Source organism: Rhinoraja longicauda, chromosome 39 (assembly GCF_053455715.1).
Source record: "Rhinoraja longicauda isolate Sanriku21f chromosome 39, sRhiLon1.1, whole genome shotgun sequence".
Classification (NCBI taxonomy): domain Eukaryota; kingdom Metazoa; phylum Chordata; class Chondrichthyes; order Rajiformes; family Arhynchobatidae; genus Rhinoraja; species Rhinoraja longicauda.
The window spans coordinates 7,340,699-7,366,049 of record NC_135991.1 but is presented as its reverse complement, the minus strand read 5'-3'; the positions used below and the strand labels follow the sequence as shown (position 1 = coordinate 7,366,049).

General features: G+C 52.0%; 1 protein-coding gene across 1 annotated transcript; it reads right to left on the bottom strand.

Annotated features, from left to right (window-relative positions):
* Positions 1-160: 160 nt before the first annotated feature.
* Positions 161-22,361, bottom strand: LOC144611122 (PDZ domain-containing protein 4-like). Its single transcript, XM_078430186.1, has 8 exons — positions 22,299-22,361; positions 21,205-21,458; positions 18,081-18,171; positions 15,815-15,913; positions 10,203-10,265; positions 8,723-8,824; positions 6,379-6,486; positions 161-2,211 (listed from the first exon to the last, which is right to left on the bottom strand). Exons 1-8 carry the CDS (start codon positions 22,317-22,319, stop codon positions 775-777), a joined length of 2,175 nt encoding a protein of 724 aa, XP_078286312.1. The 5' UTR covers positions 22,320-22,361; the 3' UTR covers positions 161-774.
* Positions 22,362-25,351: the final 2,990 nt, after the last annotated feature.

The following is a 25,351-nucleotide window of genomic DNA, read 5'->3' as shown; positions in this document are numbered from 1 at the left end:
TACACTCTGCCCCCCAATCCCCAGAGACAGTCACACCCCACCTTCCAAAGCACCAATGTCCCCTCTCTTCCAAGCCTTCCCACCCCCCCCCCGAGAGACACTCCCATCCTCCCCCTTCTCCCCTCCCCCTTCTCCTGTCCCCTCTCCTCCTCCTGCACTACAAATCAACCCCCACTCCCTCCCCTGTCCACACCTCCCCCATCCTCCCTCGGACTCCAAGGCCTCCCCACCTCCAAACACCAGACTCCAGAGCCAGGGAAGGGGGAGGTCAGATCGGGATGTGGGCGCGGGGCTCGAGGGAGCAGAGTCTGGGGGCGGAGCGGAGGGGCGAGGGGGAAGAGTCTAGGAACTACCATCCACCCTTTGACGGGTGCAGAGTGGAAAGGTTGTGGGGGAGAGTCTAGGGTTCACAAGGTCAGAAGTGATAGGAGCAGAATTCGGCCCATCAAGTCTACTCCGCCATCCAATCATGGCCGATCTATCTCACTCTCCCAACCCCCATTCTCCTGCCATCTCCCCATAACCCCTGACACCCAGACTAATCAACAATCTATCTATCTCTGCCTTAAATATACCCAATGACTTGTGGTCTCCAATGAGCCCCACAGATTCACCACCCTCTGACTAAAGAAATTCCTCCTCATCTCCTGGCTGAATGAACGTCCTTGAATTCTGAGGCTGTGCCCTCTGGTCCTAGACTCTCCTCCTCATCCACACAGGGGGGGAGGGACAGAGTCCAGGGGGTGTTGATGGGGCAGAGTGCGGGGGGTTCCCTCAGACGGTGGTGACGGAGAGGAGAGGGTTGTAGACCCTCTTGCCGTCGGCAGTGCGTGCTCCGTGAGCCAGCATCTCCTGGATGGTCATCCAGTTGTCGAGGATCCTGCGGTTTCTCCGCTTCATGGTCTTCTTGTGGCTGAGGGCGAGGATGCTGATCTCGCTGCGCCCCTCGGCCGCCTGCTGCTCCTTCAGGCAGTCCATCCGGCTCTGCAGCATGAACTCCCGCCTCCTGCGCTGCTCCCGGGCCCGTGCCAAGTGCTGCTTCCTCTCCTCCTTGCTCCAGTAGCGGCCCATCTTCATCTCGCTGACGGCGTCGTCGTCCGTGGTCATGCCGCTGCGCTCCTCGCGGATCTTCAGGGCACGGGCTTTCAGCAGCCGGTCCCTCACCGGCCGCTTGGCCACATAGCGAGAGCCGTCGCTTCTCACCTTCACCCTCCACTCGCCCTGGCCCCTGGCCTCGGTGCTGGGCAGGGGCAGGGGCAGGGGCATGGGCAGGGACGTGGGGGTGAGCTGCACGCAGCTGCGGTAACGCTCCGCCTGCCGGCCCGGCGAGCGGTGGGACCGGGAGAGGTAGGGGCTCCCACCGCCACCAACCCCTGTGTCCGCCCCCCCTCGCTGCCCCCGCCTGACCCTCTCGTCTCCGTGCCGGGGCAAGCTGCGGAAGCGGGGCGGGCTGGCCTTGCAGGTGGTGGGAGGCTCCAGGTTGAGGTTTGGAGCCGTGCCCATGTTCCCACGGCGCCAGGAGCCGTCGGGTGGCAGGGCTGCGGCGGTCGGCTCTGCCAGCAGCGGCGTGCTCCGGCAGCTCTCGCCCGTGTTGTAGGCGCTGGTACTGTCCCGGTCTGAGCGCTCCGGCAGCTCGGTGATATCGCACAGGCCCCCCCGGCGCAGTGGGTCTCCACCGCCGTCGAACGGGATCCCCTCCCCGGCCAGCCAGGCCTTCATGCAGCGCTCCCGCAGCTGCTGCATCTTCTGCGCCCGCAGCACGTTGCGGCACTTGAACTCCAAGTGGTCCAGCTCCTCCTGCAGCAGGGCCGCCAGCCGGCCCACCCCGCCCTCGTTGCGGTTGACGTCCAGCCCCCGGTAGCACAGGGCGGCGTTGCCGTTCTCCAGGTGGCACCGGATCTCCAGCAGCTCCCGGTAGCGCAGGCACTCCTCCTCGGTCAAGCCGGGCAGCGACTCGCCCTTGGGCTGACGCAGTCTCCGCACCGTACCCGGAGTGGTGTCACCGGCCTGGCTGATGGTGACGGCCGTGGTGGTGGTGGTGGCGGCGTGCTCATCCCCCAGGATGTCGTGCTCCGAGCTCTCGTCGTTACGCGTGCTCTCGTCCGTGCGGCCCACCCCGCTGTCCAGCTCCTGGCTGTTGCTCAGCACGTTCCCCGTGTCCTCCGAGCCCTTCTCATCCTCTTCCTCCTCTTCCTCCACCTCGTCCTCCTTCTGCAAAAACACCAGAGCGGCTGAGAAGTGTGTAGGAAGGAACTGCAGGTTTAAACCGAAGATAGACACATAGAAACATAGAAAATAGGTGCAGGAGGAGGCCATTCGGCCCTTCGAGCCTGTACTGCACCGCCATTCAATATGATCATGGCTGATCATCCAACTCAGTATCCCGTACCTGCCTTCTCTCCATACCCCCTGATCCCTTTAGCCACAAGGGCCACATCTAACTCCCTCTTAAATACAGCCAATGAACTGGCCTCAACTACCTTCTGTGGCAGAGAATTCCACAGACTCACCACTCTCTGTGTGAAAAAAAACGTTCTCATCTCGGTCCTAAAAGACTTCCTCTTATCCTTAAACTGTGACCCCTGGTTCTGGACTTTCCCAACATCGGGAACAATCTTCCTGCATCGAGCCTGTCCAACCCCTTAAGAATTTTGTAAGTTTCTATAAGATCCCCCCTCAATCTTCCAAATTCCAGCGAGTACAAGCCGAGTCAGTGTTGAGCCGACACAAAACGCTGGAGTAACTCAGCGGGTCAGACCGCATCTTTGGAGAGACAGAATAGGTGACGTTTCGGGTCGAGACCCTTCCTCAGACTGAGGGTTAGGGAAAAGGGAACAAATGTAATGCTAAGGCGCAGGACAGACCGAATTTGGAGTATTGTGAGCCAATTTGGGCCCCATATGTGGGGAAGGATGTGCTGGCTCTGGAGAGGGTCCAGAGGAGGTTTACAAGAACCATCCCAGGAATAAGTGGGTTAACATATGATGAGCGTTTGTCGGCACTGGGCCTGTACTCTTTGGAGTTTAGAAGGATGAGGGGGGACCTCATTGAAACGTACCGAACAGTGAGCGGCCTGGATAGAGTGGATGTGGGAAGGATGTTTCCACTAGTGGGAGAGTCTAGGACCAGAAGGCACAGCCTCAGAATTAAAAGGTGTTCTTTTTGAAAGGAGATGAGGAGGAATTTCTTTAGTCAGAGGGTTGTTAATCTGTGGGAACGCATTGCCCCAGGGGGCTGTGGATATTTTTAAGGCAGAGATAGACAAATTCTTGATTAGAACGGGTGTCAAGGGCTATGGGGAGAAGGCAGGAAATGGGTTTACGAGGCAGAGATAGACAATAGACAATAGGTGCAGGAGGAGGCCATTCAGCCCTTCGAGCCAGCACCGCCATTCAATGCGATCATGGCTGATCACTCTCAATCAGTACCCCGTTCCTGCCTTCTCCCCATACCCCCTCACTCCGCTATCCTTAAGAGCTCTATCCAGCTCTCTCTTGAAAGCATCCAACGAACTGGCCTCCACTGCCTTCTGAGGCAGAGAATTCCACACCTTCACCACTCTCTGACTGAAAAAGTTCTTCCTCATCTCCGTCCTAAATGGCCTACCCCTTATTCTTAAATTGTGGCCCCTTGTTCTGGACTCCCCCAACATTGGGAACATGTTTCCTGCCTCTAATGTGTCCAATCCCCTAATTATCTTATATGTTTCAATAAGATCCCCCCTCATCCTTCTAAATTCCAGTGTATACAAGCCCAATCGCTCCAGCCTTTCAACATACGACAGTCCCGCCATTCCGGGAATTAACCTGGTGAACCTACGCTGCACGCCCTCCATAGCAAGAATCAGCCATGATTGAATGGCGGAGTGGACTCGATGGGCTTGATGATTCATCCCTGGGATCATTCTTGTAAACCTCGTCTCCAGAGCCAGTACATCCTTCCTCAGATATGGGGTCCAGATTTGCTCACGGTACTCCAAATGTGGCCTGACCAGCGCTTTATAGAGCCTCAGCATTACACCCCTGCTTTGTGTCTATCTTCGGCATCTGTAGTCCCTACACATTTTGTCTCGGCATCATTACATACTGAGGTTTTACTCTTTTGTGGGGCCAGGTCACTGAGTATTACTGATCATTAATTCATTGTACTATTGATTATTTATTGTTGTTATTGCGTTAATGGGTCTGTAAGGCTGCAGCAAGCAAGCATTATTCCCTTGATTGATTGACAATGCAACAATAACAAGATTAAAATAGGGGACTGAAGAAGAGTTGCGACCCGAAACGTCACCTATTCAGGTTGTCCATGGATGCTGCCTGTCCTGCTCAGTTACTCCAGCACTCTGTGGCCTTTTGTGTATTAATCAGCCTCTGCGGTTCTTTGTTTCAACATTAAAATGTCAATTGCGCAGTTACGTCAATAGACAATAGACAATAGGTGCAGGAGTAGGCCGTTCGGCCCTTCGAGCCAGCACCGCCATTCAATGTGATCATGGCTGTTCATTCCCAATCAGTACTCCGTTCCTGCCTTCTCCCCATATCTCCTTCATATCATATCATATATCTACAGCTGGAAACAGGTCTTTTCGGCCCTCCAAGTCCGTGCCGCCCAGTGATCCCCGCACATTAACACTATCCTACACCCACTAGGGACAATTTTTACATTTACCCAGCCAATTAACCTACATACCTGTACGTCTTTGGAGTGTGGGAGGAAACCGAAGATCTCGGAGAAAACCCACGCAGGTCACGGGGAGAACGTACAAACTCCTTACAGTGCAGCACCCGTAGTCAGGATCGAACCTGCGTCTCCGGCGCTGCATTCGCTGTAAAGCAGCAACTCTACCGCTGCGCTACCGTGCCGCCCTAAAGAGCTCTATCTAGTTCTCTCTTGAATGCATTCATAGAATTGGCCTCCAATGCCTTCTGAGGCAGTGAATTCCGCAGATTTACAACTCTCTGACTGAAAAAGCTTTTTCCTCATCTCAGTTCTAAATGGCCGACTCCTTATTCTTAAACTGTGGCCCCTGGTTCTGGACTCCCCCAACATTGGGAACATGTTTCCTGCCTCTAACCCTTTAATAATCTTATATGTTTCAATAAGATCCCCTCTCATCCTTCTAAATTCCAGTGTATACAAGCCTAGCTGCTCCAGTCTTTCAACATATGACAGTCCTGCCATTCCGGGAATTAACCTAGTGAACCTACGCTGCATGCCCTCAATAGCAAGAATATCCTTCCTCAAATTTGGAGACTAAAACTGCACACAGTACTCCAGGTGAGGTCTCACCAGGGCCCTGTACAACTGCAGAAGGACCTCTTTGCTCCTATACTCAACTCCTCTTGTTATGAAGGCCAACATGCCATTGGCTTTCTTCACTGCCTACTGTACCTGCATGCTTCCTTTCAGTGACTGATGCACTAGGACACCCAGATCTCGTTGTCCATCCCCTTTTCCTAACTTGACACCATTCAGATAATATTCTGCCTTCCTATTCTTACCACCAAAGTGGATAACCTCACACTTATCCACATTAAACTGCATCTGCCATGCATCCGCCCACTCACACAACCTGTCCAAGTCACCCTGCAATCTCATAGCATCTTCCTCATAGCTCACACTACCACCCAGCTTTGTATCATCTGCTAATGGTACTTTTAATCCCTTCATCCAAGAAGGAAATAGGAAAGGTTTGGAGCGATATGGGCAATATGCGGGCAAATGGGACTAGCTTAGTCGACATGGACTTGATGGGTTGAAGGACCTGTTTCCATGCTGCATCTTTCAATCAATCAATTAAAGACCCCTGATCATGACCGTAACCTTCCACCGCCACATACTTTAGTTTAGAGATACAGGTTCTTCAGCCCTTCGAGTCCACACTGACCATTGATCACACCAGCTCTCTCTCGCATCCACTCCCTACACACCAGGGGCAATTTGCAGAGAGACAATTAACTTACAGACCCACACGTCTGGGATGTGGGAGGAAACCAGAGGGCACACTCTCAGAATCAAATGACACACCTTTAGGAAGGAGATGAGGAGGAATTTCTTTAGTCAGAGGATGGTGAATCTGTGGGATTCACTGCCACAGATTCACCGTCGGTGGTGATCAAGTCATTGAGTATTTTTAAAGCAGAGATTTACAAGTTCTTGATTAGTATGGGTGTCAAAGGTTATGGGGAGAAGGCAGGAGATTGGGGTTGAGGGAAAATAGACCAGCCATGATCGAATGGCGGAGTAGACGCGATGGGCCGAATGGCCTAATTCCCCTCCAATGATATGAACATGACGGCTTTAGGGCCGAGACGGGTTGGGGAAGTCAGGGACACATTGAATGTATGTCCGATGTCCCTCTCACTCCCTGGCACTCACATGCTTCGCTGGGGTGGCCTTGCCAAGCCTTTTCAGTGATTCCTCTCCCTCCTCTCGACTGGCAATGTCCATTGCTTCAGCTCTCTCCTCCATCCATCCTTCATCCAGCTGTGTGGCGAAAAGGAAATTAGGTTGCAGCAAGGGGCTTGTCAGGTGATAAGTTGTGATCTAGCCTGAAAATACCTGTTACACACTCCCACAGTCAGAGTGAAGCTTCCTCTACACCATCCTGACACACACTCTCAGAGGACAGGTTAGACGCAGAATGACAGACTAGTTGCATGCTTGTTCCTGCAGGGATATTCACTCCCTGAGCGGCCTATTACCACAATGGTGCCTGCATTAGAGGGTTTCAGCTACAGGGGGACGTTGGACAAAATTGGGTTGTTTTCTCTGGAACATCAGAGGTTGAGGATCAAAGCGAGAAGACTTGAATTTAGGAGCAAGGAGATCCTACTGCAGTTGTACAGGGCCCTGGTGAGACCGCACCTGGAATAATTGTGTGCAGTTTTGGTCTCCTAATTTGAGAAAGGACATTCTTGCTATTGAGGGAGTGCAGCGTAGGTTCACCAGGTTAATCCCCGGGATGACGGGACTGTCATGCGAGGAAAGATTGGGTCGACTGGGCTTGTATTCACTGGAATTTAGAAGGATGAGAGGGGATCTTATAGAAACATTCAAAATTCTTAAGGGATTGGACAGGCTAGATACAGGAAAAATGCTCCCGATGTTGGGGGAGTCTAAAACCAAGGGTCACAGTTTACGAATAAGGGGTCGGCCATTTAGGACTGAGGTGAGGAAAAACATTTTCACCCAGAGAGTTGTGAATCTGGAATTCTCTGCCACAGAAGGCAGTGGAGGCCAATTCACTGGATGTTTTCAAGAGATAGATCAAGCTCTTAGGGCTAACGGAATCAAGGGATATGGGGAGAAAGCAGGAACGGGGTACTGATTGTGGATGATCGGCCCTGATTATATTGAATGGCCGTGCTGGCTCGAAGGGCCGTATGGTCTATCCCCGCACCTGTTTTCTTTGTTTCTATGAGGGGAGACCTGACAGAAGTAAATAAAATCATGAGAGACATTCAGAACCTTTATCCCAGGATAAAAATGTCAAAGACAAGATAGGACTTTCCAGCTTAACGCTATCCTTCCCTTAGACATAAACACGCCCTTGGCCCAGTGATTACACCGTACAACACACTACCTACACACTAGGGACAATTTATACGGCATGGATCCAAAATGCAAGACAATACTCTAGTGTGGTTTCAGCAGTTCTGGTCGCCTCCCATCACAGCAAGGATGTGGAGGCTTTGGAGAGGGTGAGAGGAGGAGTTTTACCTGAACGCTGCCTGGATTAGAGGTCACAGCTACAGGGAGAGGGTGGAGAGGAGGTTTACCAGAACGCTGCCTGGATTAGAGGGTCACAGCTACAGGGAGAGTGGATTAGAGGGTCACAGCTATAGGGAGAGGGTTTAGAGGAGGTTTACCAGAACACTGCCTGGATTAGAGGGTCACAGCTACAGGGAGAGTGGATTAGAGGTTCACAGCTACAGGGAGAGGATGCAGAATGAGGAGGTTTACTAGAACGCTGCCTGGATTAGAGGGTCACAGCTACAGGGAGAGTGGATTAGAGGGTCACAGCTACAGGGAGAGGATGCAGTATGAGGAGGTTTACCAGAACGCTGCCTGGATTAGAGGGTCACAGCTACAGGGAGAGGGCGGAGAGGAGGTTTACCAGAACGCTGCCTGGATTAGAGGGTCACAGCTACAGGGAGAGTGGATTAGAGGGTCACAGCTACAGGGAGATGATGCAGAATGAGGAGGTTTACCAGAACGCTGCCTGGATTAGAGGGTTCCAGCTACAGGGAGAGGTTGGACAGACTTGGATTGTTTTCTCTGCAACGTCGGAGGTTGGGAGGAGACCTTTAGACTTTAGAGATACAACGTGGAAAGAGACCATTCGGCCCAACGAGTCTGTGCCGACCAGCGATCACCCAGTACGTACGCTGGCACTATTCTACACACTCGGGACACATTGTATAAATGTGCGCGTCTTTGGGATGTGGGAGGAAACCGGAGCACCTGCAGAAAATCCATATGGTCACATGGAGCAGGTAGAAACTCCGTACAGACAGCACCCGTAGTCAGGATGGAACCCGGGTCTCTGGCGCTGTGAGGCAGCAGTTCTACGGCCACACTGCCCGTGATAGCCATTTATCAAATGATGAGAAGCATGTACAGGGTAGACAGCCGGACCCAGAAGAATGCCCTCAACGTACCCGCTGGGATGTGAGATATCTCTCCGTACCACACGCTCCCAGGACCACCCCCCCATTACCTCTATCTCCGGCCGCGCCAACAGTAACGAGACGTTGGTGCTGTCTTCCCGGGTCAGAATGGCCACCGCCTCCTCTCTGTTCTGGACCTCCACTCCGTTTATCTGCAACAAACCATGGGCAGTAAGCTTGTGTGTAAAATAGAAAGGAACAGCACGTTTACGTACACATTCACCAACGAAACCCCGCACGGTAGCGCAGCGGTAGAGTTGCTGCCTTACAGCGAATGCAGCGCCGGAGACTCAGGTTCGATCCTGACTACGGGTGCTGCACTGTAAGGAGTTTGTACGTTCTCCCCGTGACCTGCGTGGGTTTTCTCCGAGATCTTCGGTTTCCTCCCACACTCCAAAGACGTACAGGTATGTAGGTTAATTGGCTGGGTAAATGTAAAAATTGTCCCTAGTGTGTGTAGGATAGTGTTAATAGTGTTAGTGTGCGGGGATCGCTGGGCGGCGCGGACTTGGTGGGCCGAAAAGGCCTGTTTCCGCGCTGTATATATATGATATGATATGATGATAAAAGGAGGCAAAGTGCCGGTGTCTATTGATAAGGTCTTGATCCAGCCTGAAAATATCCGTCACACACTCACTCCCGGGCTCAGACACACACAGAGTGAAGCTCCCTCCCTCCGCACCGTCCCGTCACACCCTCCTGGAGTCAGACACACACAGAGTCAATAGACAATAGGTGCAGGAGGAGGCCATTCGGCCCCTCGAGCCAGCACTGCCATTCAATGTGATCATGGCTGATCATTCTCAATCAGTACCCCCTGACTCCGCTATCCTTAAGAGCTCTATCTAGCTCTCTCTTGAATGCATTCAGAGAATTGGCCTCTGAGGCAGAGAATTCCACAGATTCACAACTCTCTGACTGAAAAAGCTTTTCCTCATCTCAGTTCTAAATGGCCGACACCTTATTCTTAAACTGTGTGGCCCCTGGTTCTGGACTCCCCCAACATTGGGAACATGTTTCCTGTCTCTAATGTGTCCAACCCCTTAATAATCTTATACGTTTCGATAAGATCCCCTCTCATCCTTCTAAATTCCAGTGTATACAAGCCTAGTCGCTCCAGTCTTTCAACATATGACAGTCCCGCCATTCCGGGAATTAACCTAGTAAACCTACGCTGCACGCCCTCAATAGCAAGAATATCCTTCCTCAAATTTGGAGACCAAAACTGCACACAGTACTCCAGGTGCGGTCTCACTAGGGCCCTGTACAACTGCAGAAGGACCTCTTTGCTCCTATACTCAACTCCTCTTGTTATGAAGGCCAGCATGCCATTGGCTTTCTTCACTGAAGCTCCCTCCCTCCGCACCGCCCCGTCACACACTCCCAGAGCTGGGGTTGGGTGCAGAGTGACATGCTGGTTGTGTGCATGTTCCTCCTGGAACTTTCGGTCCCTGATCAACCTCTAATGCCGACCCTGTTTTTGGACTCCTGCAGCAATTTCTTCAGCGGTCTGGCGGGGAGTTGTCCTACCTGAACGATTCGATCTCCGGTTCGGATCCGACCGTCTTTTGCCGCAATACCATTCGGATTAATCTGCAAAAGAGCAGGTAACACGTTAGCCGGTTCAGTGATCCATCATGGAGCAAGTGTAATTAAAGTATTTATGTTTGTTTTGGTCACCCTGTTATAGGAAGCACATCGTTAAGTTGGAAAGTCCTGTTAAGGGCGGCACGGTGGCGCAGCGGTAGAGTTACTGCCTTACAGCGAATGCAGCGCCGGAGACTCGGGTTCGATCCTGACTACGGGCGCCGTCTGTACGGAGTTTGTACGTTCTCCCCGTGACCTGCGTGGGTTTTCTCCGAGATCTTCGATTTCCTCCCACACTCCAAAGACGTACAGGTATGTAGGTTAATTGGCTGTGCAAATGTATAAATTGCCCCTAGTGTGTGTAGGATAGTGTTAAAGTGCAGGGATCGATGGGCGGCGCGGACTCGGTGGGCCGAAGGGCCTGTTTCCGCGCTGTATCTCTAAAATCTAAAAAAAAACTCTTTGACATTAGGGTTGAGTTTGTGGAAATCTTTGCCACAGACAGCTGTGGAGGCCAAGTCAGTGGATATTTTTAAGGCAGAGATATCATCATATATGATATATATACAGCCGGAAACAGGCCTTTTCGGCCCTCCAAGTCCGTGCCGCCCAGTGATCCCCGTACATTAACACTATCCTACATCCTAGATAGATAGATTATTGATCAGTGCGGGTGCCAGGGGTTATGGGGAGAAGGCAGGAGAATGGGGTTAGGAGGGAGAGCTCCTCCTATTCACATATAAAGCCCTAAATGGACATTCCCCCCCCCTACATCAAAAATCTTCTAACCCCCCTCTCTAACTCCAGGTCCCTCAGGTCGGCCGACTTGGGGCTACTCACTATCCCGCGGTCTAGGCTTAAGCTCAGGGGTGATCGCGCTTTTGCGGTTGCAGCTCCTAGACTGTGGAACAGCATCCCTCTCCCCATCAGAACTGCCCCCTCCATCGACTCCTTTAAGTCCAGGCTCAAAACCTATTTCTACTCCCTAGCGTTTGAGGCTCATTGAGGAGGCGCTGTGAACTGTTTTGTATGTGCTGTTATGTATGTGTGCTACTGTATGTTTCATTTTTTCCTTAGTATCTGAACTGATGTACAGCACTTTGGTCAACGTGGGTTGTTTTTAAATGTGCTATACAAATAAAATTGACTTGACTTGACTTGATAGATCAGCCATGATTGAATGGCGGAGTATACTCGATGGGCCGAATGGCCTCATTCTTCTCCTTTCACTTATGACCTTATGACATTTTCACCACAGGGGAAGAAAAGGTTCTGACTGTCTACCCTGACTAGACAATATAGACAATAGACAATAGGTGCAGGAGGAGGCCATTCAGCCCTTCGAGCCTGTACGCACCGCCATTCAATGCGATCATGGCTGATCACTCTCAATCAGTACCCCGTTCCTGCCTTCTCCCCATACCCCCTCACTCCGCTATCCTTAAGAGCTCTATCCAGCTCTCTCTTGAAAGCATCCAACGAACTGGCCTCCACTGCCTTCTGAGGCAGAGAATTCCACACCTTCACCACTCTCTGACTGAAAAAGTTCTTCCTCATCTCCGTTCTAAATGGCCTACCCCTTATTCTTAAACTGTGGCCCCTGGTTCTGGACTCCCCCAACATTGGGAACATGTTTCCTGCCTCTAATGTGTCCAATCCCCTAATTATCTTATATGTTTCAAAAAGATCCCCCCTCATCCTTCTAAATCTCATAATTTTATACACTTGTATCAGATCTCTCCTGAACCTCCAGCCCCAACTCAAGATGTAGTCAGCACTCGGGCAAACGTAGCCCGAAGGAAGTCTTTGTCACAGTCTGCCAAGCAGTAAAGTAGATTAATCTTTTCCATTAGGAGTTGGCATGGAGATGGTGCAGGCTGTGAGGGAGGTGATGGGATTCTCACGCATGGTTGACTCTCCCACCAAACACAGGCAGAGCCAGGCCGGCCAGCATCATCAGGCAGGCAGGCAGGCTGGCTGGCTGCTCACTCTGGGTAACACACACACACACACGGCAGGTACAGACAGACAGGAACAGACAACCAGCTCCTGCAGGGGAATCCCACTCAGCTCCATCCTGCAGGCAGCAGGGACACGCAGAGACACACACACACACACACACACACACACAGACACTCGCGTACACACACACACACAGACACACACAGACACTCGCGTACACACACAGACGGCAGGTACAGACAACCAGCTCCTGCAGGGGAATCCCGCTCAGCACCATCCTGCAGGCCGCACAGACACACACACACACACACACACACACACACACACACACACACACACACACACACACACACACACACTCGCATACACACACACACACACACACACACACACACACACAGACCCTCGCATACACACACACACACACACACACACACACACAGACCCTCGCATACACACACACACAGACACACACAGACACAGACCCTCGCATACACACACACACACACACAGACACAAACCCTCGCATACACACACACACAGACACACACACACACACAAACCCTCGCATACACACACACACCCACACCCACACCCACACACCCCTCACACACACACACACACACACACACACACACCCCTCACACACACACACACACCCACACACCCCTCACACACACACACACACACACACACACACAAACCCCCGCATACACACACACACACACACAGACCCTCGTGTACACACACACAAACAGACCCTCGTGTACACACACACACAGGCACACACACAGACCCTCGCGTACACACACACGTAGACCCTCGCCTACATACACACACACGAGTACACACACCCACAGACCCTCGCGTACACACACACACACACGAGTACACACACACACACAGGTACACACACACACACCTACAGACCCTCGCGTGCACACACGCGCGTACGCATGGCCACACACGGGTACACACACACACGCTGGTACACACACGCTGGTACACACACACACAGACCCTCACGTACACACACACACACAGACCCTTGCGTACACACATGAGCACACACAGACACAGGTACACACACCACACGCTGGTACACACACACACTCACAGACCCCCATGTACACACACACACACGGGTACACATGGTCACACACAGACACATGCTGGAACACACACACACAGACCCTCACGTACACACACACACCCTACACATGCAGGCACAGCACGCACACACAGACCCTCGCATACACTCGTGCACATACACAGAGACCCTCGTGTACACACACACAGACACAGGCCCTCGTGTACACACACACACAGACACAGGCCCTCGTGTACACACACACACAGACACAGGCCCTCATGTACACACACACACGGGCCCTCATGTACACACACACACAGGCCCTCATGTACACACACACACACACACAGGCCCTCGTGTACACACACACATAGGCCCTCCTGTACACACACACAGACACAGGCCCTCATGTACACACACACACACAGGCCCTCATGTACACACACACACACAGGCCCTCGTGTACACACACACACACAGGCCCTCATGTACACACACACACACAGGCCCTCGTGTACACACACACACACAGGCCCTCGTGTACACACACACACACACACAGGCCCTCGTGTACACACACACACACACAGGCCCTCGTGTACACACACACACAGGCCCTCGTGTACACACACACACACAGGCCCTCGTGTACACACACACACACACAGGCCCTCGTGTATACACACACACACACAGGCCCTCGTGTACACACACACACACACAGGCCCTCGTGTACACACACACACACACAGGCCCTCGTGTACACACACACACACACAGGCCCTCGTGTACACACACACACACAGGCCCTCGTGTACACACACACACAGGCCCTCGTGTACACACATACACACACACAGGCCCTCGTGTACACACATACACACAGGCCCTCGTGTACACACACACACACACACAGGCCCTCGTGTACACACACACACACACACACACAGGCCCTCGTGTACACACACACATAGGCCCTCCTGTACACACACACAGACACAGGCCTTCATGTACACACACACACACAGGCCCTCATGTACACACACACACACAGGCCCTCGTGTACACACACACACACAGGCCCTCATGTACACACACACACACACACAGGCCCTCGTGTACACACACACACAAGGCCCTCGTGTACACACACACACACACACACAGGCCCTCGTGTACACACACACACACAGGCCCTCGTGTACACACACACAGGCCCTCATGTACACACACACACAGGTCCTTGTGTACACACACAGGCCCTCATGTACACACACACACAGGTCCTTGTGTACACACACACACACACAGGCCCTCATGTACACACACAGGCCCTCGTGTACACACAGACACAGGCCCTCCTGTACACACACACACACACACAGGCCCTCGTGTACACACACACACACACACAGGCCCTCGTGTACACACCCTCACTCACATATAGATTCACACACACTGGAAAGCCACACAGTCCCAGGGAGGACGTGTAATCTCCACGCACAGTGCCAGAGGTGGGGATGGATCTGGGTCTCTGGAGCAGTGAGGCAGCAGCTCTACCCGCTGCACCACCACCGTCACGACTGTGACGTGGGTGGCTGGGGGTTGCAGGAAAGGATTCTCGGTTCACACAGCATGGAAACAGGCCCTTTGGCCCGACTTGCCCATGCCAACCATGATGCTTCATCCACACTAGCCCCACCTGCCTGCAATTTGGCCCATATCCCTTTAAACCATGTACCTGTCTAAATGTATTTTAAAAGTTGTTATATTCCCAGCCTCAACTACCTCCTCCGGCAGCTTGTCCCATACACCCACACCCTCTGTGTGGAAATGTTACCCCTCAGGTTCCTATTAAATCTTTTCCCCTTCACCCTGAACCTATGTTCAGCACCCTCCGCTCTGCTGCTGCCAATCTCCTATCCCCCCACATCCGGACCAAACTCAGATCCTGGGGGGACAGGGCTTTCTCCATCGCTGCTCCCACCCTATGGAACTCACTACCCCAAACCGTCAGAGACTCCTCCTCACTCACCACATTCAAAACATCACTGAAGTCTCACCTGTTCAGCACTGCCTTCAACCACTGAAGGTCACCTCACCTTCTGCCTCCTTTCTCTGTTCGTTTACTTATTTATCTATTTATTCACTTCCCTATGTTCTCTAAATCCCTGTAAAGCGTCTTTGAGTATATGAAAAGCGCTATATAAATGTAATGCATTATTATTATTATTACGTCCTCTGGTCCTCAATTCCCCTACTCTGGGCAAGAGACTCTGTGCATCTACCCGATCTATTCCTCTCATGATGTTATACACCTCAAAAAGATCACCCCTCGACCTCCAGCGCTCCAAGAAATAGAGACCCAGCCTTCTCAACCTCTCCCTGTAGCTCAGGCCCTTGGCAACATCCTCGTAAATCTCCTCCGTACCCTTCCCAGCTTGACGACATCGAGCTGCTCCTACGCCTGGTGGTTTCATGATTGTCAGGGCTGACTTACCTCCCCGATGTAGATGCCTGTGTCGTTCTCATCATCGGTACGGTAGCACACTGTCAGGCCCAACTTCTCCTGGTGCCGCTCCTTGTACAGCTCCACCTCCTGCACACAGAAACATAGAAACATAGAAAATAGGTGCAGGAGTAGGCCATTCGGCCCTTCGGCCCTTCGAGCCTGTACGCACCGCCATTCAATATGATCATGGCTGATCATCCAGCTCAGTAGCCTGTACCTGCCTTCTCTCCATACCCCCTGATCCCTTTAGCAAAAAGGGCCACATCTAACTCCCTCTTAAATATAGCCAATGAACTGGCCTCAACTACCTTCTGTGGCAGAGAATTCCACAGATTCACCACTCTCTGTGTGAAGAAATGTTTTCTCATCTCGGTCCTAAAAGACTTCCCCCTTATCCTTAAGCTGTGACCCCTGGTTCTGGACTTCCCCAACATCGGGAACAATCTTCCCGCATCTAGCCTCTCCAACCCCTTAAGAATTTTATATGTTTCTATAAGATCCCCCCTCAGTCTTCTAAATTCCAGCGAGTACAAGCCCAGTCTATCCAGTCTTTCCTCATATGCAAGTCCCGCCATCCCAGGGATTAATCTGGTGAACCTTCTCTGTACTCCCTCTAAGGCAAGAACGTCTTTCCTCAGGTTAGGAGACCAAAACTGCACACAATACTCCAGGTGTGGTCTCACCATTGCCCTGTACAACTGCAGCAGAACCTCCCTGCTCCTAAACTCAAATCCTCTTGCTATGAATGCCATTGGAGAATTCAATGTTCATACCACTGGGTTGTAAGCTACCCAAGCGGAATACGAGACAGACAGAAAAGTGCTGGAGTAACTCAGTGGGTCAGGCAGCATCTGTGGAGAACATGGATGGGTGACGTTTCACAGAGTGCTGGAGTAACTCAGCGGGTCAGGCAGCATCTGTGGAGAACATGCATAGGTGACGTTTCACAGAGTGCTGGAGTAACTCAGCGGGTCGGGCAGCATCTCTGGAGAGAAGGAATGGGTGACGTTTCGGGTTGAGACATGAGGCTGTTCTCCTAGTTCTCCGACCAGTCTGACGGTCCCCTTGATTAAATTTTATCTTTGTATGCTTCATTGTCACCTTCCCCTAGCTAACAATGATCTAATCGTCATTTTCCATGATTTCCATCCCCTTTGAGGTCTCTTCTTCACACCTTACCCTTCCTTATCTCTGTCTCCCTCTCCCCAGACTCCCAGTCTGAAGAAGGGTCTCGACCTGAAACGTCACCCATTCCTTCTCTCCGGGGATGCTGCCTGACCCGCTGAGTTACTCCAGCACTCTGTGAAACGTCACCCATTCCTTCTCTCCGGAGATGCTGCCTGTCCCGCTGAGTTACTCCAGTGTCTTATCTTCTGCTGTTCCTCCAGTAAGTGTGTGGCCTGATTCTACCAGTGGAGGAGGCCCAGGGCAGAAAGGTCAGGTTGGGAATGGGAAGGGGAGTTAATACCGGGAAATGGAGCGGGCCTTGGCGGACAACAATAGACAATAGGTGCAGGAGGAGGCCATTCGGCCCTTCGAGCCAGCTCCACCATTCAATGTGATCATGGCTGATCATTCTCAATCAGTACCCGGTTCCTGCCTTCTCCCCATACCCCCTGACTCCGCTATCCTTAAGAGCTCTATCTAGCTCTCTCTTGAATGCATTCAGAGAATTGGCCTCCACTGCCTTCTGAGGCAAAGAATTCCACAGATTCACAACTCTCTGACTGAAAAAGTTTTTCCTCATCTCTGTTCTAAATGGCCGGCCCCTTATTCTTAAACTGTGGCCCCTGGTTCTGGATTCCCCCAACATTGGGAACATGTTTCCTGCCTCTAACGTGTCCAACCCCTTAATAATCTTATTTGTTTCGATAAGATCCTCTCTCATCCATCTAAATTCCAGTGTATACAAGCCTAGCCGCTCCAGTCTTTCAACATATGACAGTCCCGCCATTCCTGGAATTAACCTAGTAAACCTACGCTGCACGGCCCTCAATAGCAAGAATATCCTTCCCCAAATTTGGAGACCAAAAACGCACACAGTACTCCAGGTGCGGTCTCACTAGGGCCCTGTACAACTGCAGAAGGACCTCTTTGCTCCTATACTCAACTCCTCTTGTTATGAAGGCCAACATGCCATTGGCTTTCTTCACTGCCTGCTGTACCTGCATGCTTCCTTTCAGTGACTGACGCACTAGGACACCTAGATCTCGTTGTACGTCCCCTTTTCCTAACGTTAGCGCGTCTATCTCACCTCGTACTCCAGGTCCTCGGTTCGATCCACCTCATGGTGCCCGCTGTCCATGTAGTCGTTGGCCTCGTAGAAATCGTTGACCAGTGGAGGGCTGTATGTGGACATCAACGGGACACAACGTCAGAACTGATCGAGAGCCAGCCAGGTATGTGTGTAACACCAGCAGTGCAGGGTACGACTGTATTCCTTGGAGCGCAGGAGGCTGAGGTGTGATCTTGTAGAGTGGTGTAAAATCATAAGGGGAATAGATCGGGTGAATGCGTCTTTTACCCAGAGTGGGAGCAGCTCTGCCCAGGACAGGATGGCCCTGCGGAGAGTAGTGCGTTCGGCTGAACGCACTATGGGAACTACACTCATCCCCCTGCAGGACCTATACATCAGGAGGTGCAGATCCAGAGCCAGCAACATTATTGGGGACCCCTACCACCGCAGCAACGGACTGTTCCAGCTGCTACGGTCAGGCAAACACCTCCGCTGTCACGCTGTGAAAACGGAGAGGATGAGACGGAGTTTCTTCCCACAGGCCATCAGGACTGTTAACTCTCATATCACCAGGGACTCATTTAATTTACTGTATAAATTTATTTTTTGTGTTAAATTTTTTTAAATTTTTATTTTATTTTATTTTTCTTCTATCTATTGTGTTTTGTAGTTAAACATAGAAACATAGAAAATAGGTGCAGGAGTAGACCATTCAGCCCTTCGAGCCTGTACGCACCGCCATTCAATATGATCATGGCTGATCATCCAACTCAGTAACCTGTACCTGCCTTCTCTCCATACCCCCTGATCCCTTTAGCCACAAGGGCCACATCTAACTCCCTCTTAAATATAGCCAATGAACTGGCCTCAACTACCTTCTGTGGCAGAGAATTCCACAGATTCACCACTCTCTGTGTGAAGAAATGTTTTCTCATCTCGGTCCTAAAAGACTTCCCCCTTATCCTTAAGCTGTGGCCCCTGGTTCTGGACTCCCCCAACATCGGGAACAATCTTCCCGCATCTAGTCTCTCCAACCCCTTAAGAATTTTATATGTTTCAATAAGATCCCCCCTCAGTCTTCTAAATTCCAGCGAGTACAAGCCTAGTCTATCCAGTCTTTCTTCATATGAAAGTCCCGCCATCCCAGGGATCAATCTGGTGAACCTTCTCTGTACTCCCTCTAAGGCAAGAACGTCTTTCCTCAGATTAGGAGACCAAAAGTAGTTTAGCACAATCCGCAGGTGTTGCCACTTTCATTTCACTGCACATCTTGTATATGTATGTGACAAATAAACTTGACTTGACTTGAGTTGGGGAATCGCGAACAAGGAGACATAGGTTTAAGATGAGAGGGGAAAAGATTTAATAGGAACCTGAGGGGTAACTTTTTTACACAAAGCGTGGTGGGCGTTTGGAATGAGCTGCCAGAGGAGGTGGTTGAGACTGGTACGGATACAGACATTGTGACAGGTAGATGGATAGGGAAGGTTTAGCGGGATATGAGCCAAACGTGGGCAGGTGGGACGAGTGTAGACGGGGCATGTTGGTCGAGTTGGGTGAAGGGTCTGTTTCCGTGCTGCATGACGATATACCACGCCTCCTTTGCCACCTGGAGAGCAGGCGATGAGAATAATACGCTACACTCTCCCTATACATCGTAAAGTGCTCCCCATTAGGGTCCGTGTATAGGCCGTGTTATTCGGGTGAGGAACTGTGTTATTCGAGGCAAGGGTCTGTGGTTTTTGAGCTAGGTTCTTTTCATTCAGGGTAGGGTCATGTTTATTCGGGGTGAGGGTCCGTGGGTATTCAGGATGAGGGGCCTGTTAATCGAGGCGTGCTGTCCAGTCAGCTGAAAGACTATACACGATTACAATCAAGCCATCTACCGTACAGATACAGGAGAACAGGTGCAATAGATAGTCCAAGGCTCTCCATTAAGGTAGATGGGAGGTCAGGACTGCTCTCTAGGTGGTGAAAGGATCGCCGGGAAGAAACTGATGGTCCCTGAATCTGGAGGTTCAGATCCACCCTAGATTACCAGGGGCACCCTTGATTCCAGAGCCTGTCTGGATTATACTTTCTGCCGGACCAACAGAGGAACTGAAGGAAATTCACATTAGGCAGGAAATGGTGTTGGGTAGAGTGATTGGACTGAAGGCTGATAAATCCCCAGGGCCTGATGGTCTGAATCCCAGGGTACTTAAGGAGGTGGCTCTAGAAATCGTGGACACATTGGTGATAATTTTCCAATGTTCTATAGATTCAGGATCAGTTCCTGTGTATTGGAGGGCAGCTATTGTTATCCCACTTTTTAAGAAAGGAGGGAGAGAGAAAACAGGAAATTATAGACCAGTTAGCCTGACATCAGTGGTGGGGAAGATGCTGGAGGCTTGTATACACTGGAATTTAGAAGGATGAGAGGGGATCTTATCGAAACATATAAGATTATTAAGGGGTTGGACACGTTAGAGGCAGGAAACATGTTCCCAATGTTGGGGGAGTCCAGAACCAGGGGCCACAGTTTAAGAATAAGGGGTCGGCCATTTAGAACGGAGATGAGGAGAAACTTTTTTCAGTCAGAGAGTTGTGAATCTGTGGAATTCTCTGCCTCAGAAGGCAGTGGAGGCCCATTCTCTGAATGCATTCAAGAGAGAGCTGGATAGAGCTCTTAAGGATAGCGGAGTCAGGGAGTATGGGGAGAAGGCAGGAACGGGGTACTGATTGAGAATGATCAGCCATGATCACATTGAATGGTGGTGCGTACAGGCTCGAAGGGCCGAATGGCCTCCTCCTGCACCTATTGTCTATTATCACAGCCTCCGAGAGGAGAGTTAGATTTAGTTCTTGGGGCTAATGGAATCAAGGGACACGGGGAGAAAACCGGAACGGGGCACTGATTGTGGATGATCGGCCGTGATCACATTGTGGCTCAAAGGGCCGAACGGCCTACTCCTGCACCTGTTTTCTATGTTTCTAACGGTCCGCCAAGGAGCCGAGATAGCGGCTCGCAAAGTTGGTCGCAGAAGTCGGGGGTGGTAATCCTGTCCGGATTAAAGGAGGTGCCGGACCACCAGTTGCTGGTAAATCAGTGATGGGTGTGTATATTGGATTCAGAGCTGGCTTCCTCACAGGGGATACTCACAGGTCAGACAGGACGTAGGGCTCCAGGACAGCGGCTGGTGAGCTAGGCCGCACCTTGCTCAGCGCCATGATGTGCTCGAAGGTGATCTCTGTCTGCGTGCCGTTGTCCACCAGCTGGGGGTCCAGGACAGGCACGGCCACCTTGCCCCGCGGGCTGCGTCTCATCACCTGGATGACCAGCGGGTCGCGGAGCGTGCGCTGGCCGTCCCCCGCCGGCTCCTGACTCACCCGGCACGCTTCCTTCCCGTGAAGCTGCTGCACAAACAAGGAGAGCAGTGGTAGAGTTGCCGCCTCACAGCGCCAGATACCTGCTTCAATCCTGACCTCAGGTGCTGTGTGTACCGAGTTTTTTTACCTTCTCCCTGTGACCACGTGGGTTTCCTCCGGGAGCTCCGGTTTCCCCCCACGTCCCGAAGAAGTACAGGTTTGCACGTTAATCGGCTGCTGTGAATTGTCGCTAGTGTTAGTGTGCGGGGATCGCTGGTCGGCGCGGACTCGGTGGGGAAGAGGTTGTGTTTCTGCGCTGTGTCTCTAAACTAAGTATCGCAAGGCGTTGCAGTTGGGGGGAAAAGCAGAGTGCCCCATAGTGGAGGTGGACTGAGGGCCCCTCTGTGGAGGAGAAGGGCTGAGGGCCTCACAGTGGAGGGGAAGAACTGAGGGCCCCACAGTGGAGGAGATGGGGTGATGTGCTCACAGTGGAGGGGGTGGGCTCAGGGCCCCATGATGGAGGAAACCTGAGAGCCCCTGGGTGGAGAAGAGCTGAAGGGTCTCACAGTAGAGGAGAAAGCTAAGGGCCCCACGGTGGAGGAGAAAAGCTGAGGGGCCCACGGTGGAGGAGAAGAGCTGAGGACCCCAAACTGAAGGGTCTGAAAGTGGTGAAGAGCTCAAGGCCCCACGGTGGAGGTGAAAAGCACAGGCCCCACGGAGGAGGAGAAGAATGGAGGGCAGGAGAAAGTCAGAGGGCATTAACTCTCACATTCTCCCCTGCCTGCCCTGGCCTGCAGGACCCTCCCGGCATCAACATTAACCGCGTGCCCTCACTTTCTTCCTACGTCACCTGCTCCCGCCCCCCCCCCCCCCCCGGGTCACACTCACCGTACGTGGACTGGACGGCATCGGTCTCCGTCCCGGTGGTCCGTGTCGCAATCCAGGCGGGCCCTGGGCATTGGGTCAGAGAAGGGTGGTAGGGAGAACAGGAGAGAATGAACGTCTGCCCTCAAACCCCACCCCCCCCAGCCCGTGACTGAACACAGCACAGAAACTAGGCCCTTCTGCCCAGCGCCCAACATGTCCCGTCTACAAAGGTCCCACCTGTGCCTGGGCTGAGACTCATCCTTAATTAAGTATGATTAAGTCTATACACAAAAACAACAAAAAAATGCTGGAGGAATTCAGCGGGTCAGGCAGCATCTCCGGAAACGTACAGGTATGTAGGTTAATTGGCTGGGTAAATGTAAATGTAAAAATTATCCCTAGTGGGTGTAGGATAGTGTTAATGTACGGGGATCGCTGGGCGGCACGGACTTGGTGGGCCGAAAAGGCCTGTTTCCGGCTGTGTATATATATGATATGATATGATATGATATGAAAAGGAGAAGGTGACGTTTTGGGTCAAGAACCTTCAGACTGAAGATAGCAGCGCGGCGTTACCTCCTCAACGCCTCTCCCTCCCTCCCAAAGCACGACGCTCCCTCCTCACCCCCCCCCCCTCCTCCCACAACAATAGTACCATTCATACCATTCCCTGCATTCACAGCTTAAGGATAAGCCCTTCTCCTCCACAGAGGGGCCCTCAGTTCACCTCCACTATGGGGCACTCTGCTTTTCCCCTCCACTGCAACGCCTTGCGATACTTAGTTTAGAGACACGGCGCAGAAACACAACCTCTTCCCCACCGAGTCCGCGCCGACCAGCGATCCCCGCACACTAACACTAGCGACAATTCACAGGACCGAGATGAGAAAACATTTCTCCACACAGAGAGTGGTGAGTCTGTGGAATTCTCTGCCACAGAAGGTAGTTGAGGCCAGTTCATTGGCTATATTTAAGAGGGAGTTAGATGTGGCCCTTTTTGCTAAAGGGATCAGGGGGTATGGAGAGAAGGCAGGTACGGGCTACTGAGCTGAATGATCAGCCATGATCATATTGAATGGTGGTGCGTACAGGCTCGAAGGGCCGAATGGCCTACTCCTGCACCTATTTTCTATGTTTCTATATCCATTAGTCCGGTACGGAGAGAAACAATATGGATGACGTGCAGACAGAGATTAGGTTAAGTGAGGAAACGAAGAACTACAGACGCTGGTTAAAACACAAAAGGACGCAAAGTGATGGGGTTACTCAGCGGGTCAGGCAGCATCTCTGGAAAACATTTTAAGAAGGATCCTTGGGATGCATTAGACTCTGGACCTTAGAGATACAGTGCAGAAACGGGCCCTTTGCCAACGAGTCTTCACCGACCATCGATCACCATCCTACACACACGAGGAACAGTTTACATTTTCTTTACTGAAGCCAATTAACCCACAAAGCTGTACGTGTTTGGAGTGTGGGAGGAAACCGGAGCACCTGGAGAAAACCCACGCGGTCACAGGGAGAACGTACAACTTGGAACAGCCAGCACCAAACTCGGTGAGCCGGCAACTCTACCACTGTGCCCCCCCTGTATGCTCTCTGGGGTTTGTTGGCCTTCGTAATAAGAGGAGTTGAGTATAGGAGCAAAGAGGTCCTTCTACAGTTGTACCGGGCCCTGGTGAGACCACACCTGGAGTACTGTGTGCAGTTTTGGTCTCCAAATTTGAGGAAGGATATTCTTGCTATGGAGGGCGTGCAGCGTAGTAGGTTCACTAGGTTAATTCCCGGAATTGGCGGGACTGTCTGTCGTATGTTGAAAGGCTGGAGCGATTGGGCTTGCATACACTGGAATTTAGAAGGATGAGGGGGGATCTTATTGAAACATATAAGATAATTAGGGGATTGGACACATTAGAGGCAGGAAACATGTTCCCAATGTTGGGGGAGTCCAGAACAAGGGGACTCAGTTTAAGAATAAGGGGTAGGCCATTTAGAACGGAGATGAGGAAGAACTTTTTCAGTCAGAGAGTGGTGAAGGTGTGGAATTCTCTGCCTCAGAAGGCAGTGGAGGCCAGTTCGTTGGATGCTTTCAAGAGAGAGCTGGATAGAGCTCTTAAGGATAGCGGAGTGAGGGGGTATGGGGAGAAGGCAGGAACGGGGTACTGATTGAGAGTGATCAGCCATGATCGCATTGAATGGCGGTGCGTACAGGCTCGAAGGGCTGAATGGCCTCCTCCTGCACCTATTGTCTATTGTCCTGCACACCCCTCCAGTTCCCGTCGGGCCAGGGGTGGGAGGTGGAGATGGTTTACCTTCACTGACAGGCAGGGCGGGGGGGGGGGGGGGGTGGAGACTTGCACCGTCGCTGGCAGCTGTTTCCACTTCAAAGGGAAATCTTCAAAGCGGCTCGTCCTGCCTGTCAATCCTGAATCCCATTCTCCAGAGAGAGCGGGCTTTCAGTCTGGAAGCCTCTCTGTGTAAGGGGGGACTACGTGTGTGAGAGTGAGCATGCTTGTGTGTGTGTGTGTGTGCGCGAGAAAGAGTTTCTTCATTAGTGCAGGTGTCAGGGGTTATGGGGAGAAGGCAGGGGAATTGGGTTCGGAGGGAGAGATAGATCAGCCGTGATTGAATGGCGGAGTGGACTGGATGGGCCGAATGGCCTAATTCTGCTCCTATTATGACCTTGTGAGGGGCAGGAGGAGCGTGCAAGAGAGAGGGAATGAGGGCAGCATAGTGGTGCAGTTGGTCGAGCCACTGTCTCACAGCGCCAGAGACTCGATCCTGACCTCGTGAGCTGTGTGGAGTTTGCACGTTCTCCACAAAGGTTTCCTCAGGGTGCCAGGTTCCAAAGACGCGCGGGTTTGTGGGTTTAAAAAAAAGGGCACTTAAATGCAAAGAGGAACTCAGCGGGTCAGGCAGCATCTGTGGAGAACATGGATAGGTGACGTTTCACAGAGTGCTGGAGTAACCCAGAGGGTCGGGCAGCATCTGTGGAGAACATGGATAGGTGACGTTTCACAGAGTGCTGGAGTAACCCAGAGGGTCGGGCAGCATCTGTGGAGAACATGGATAGG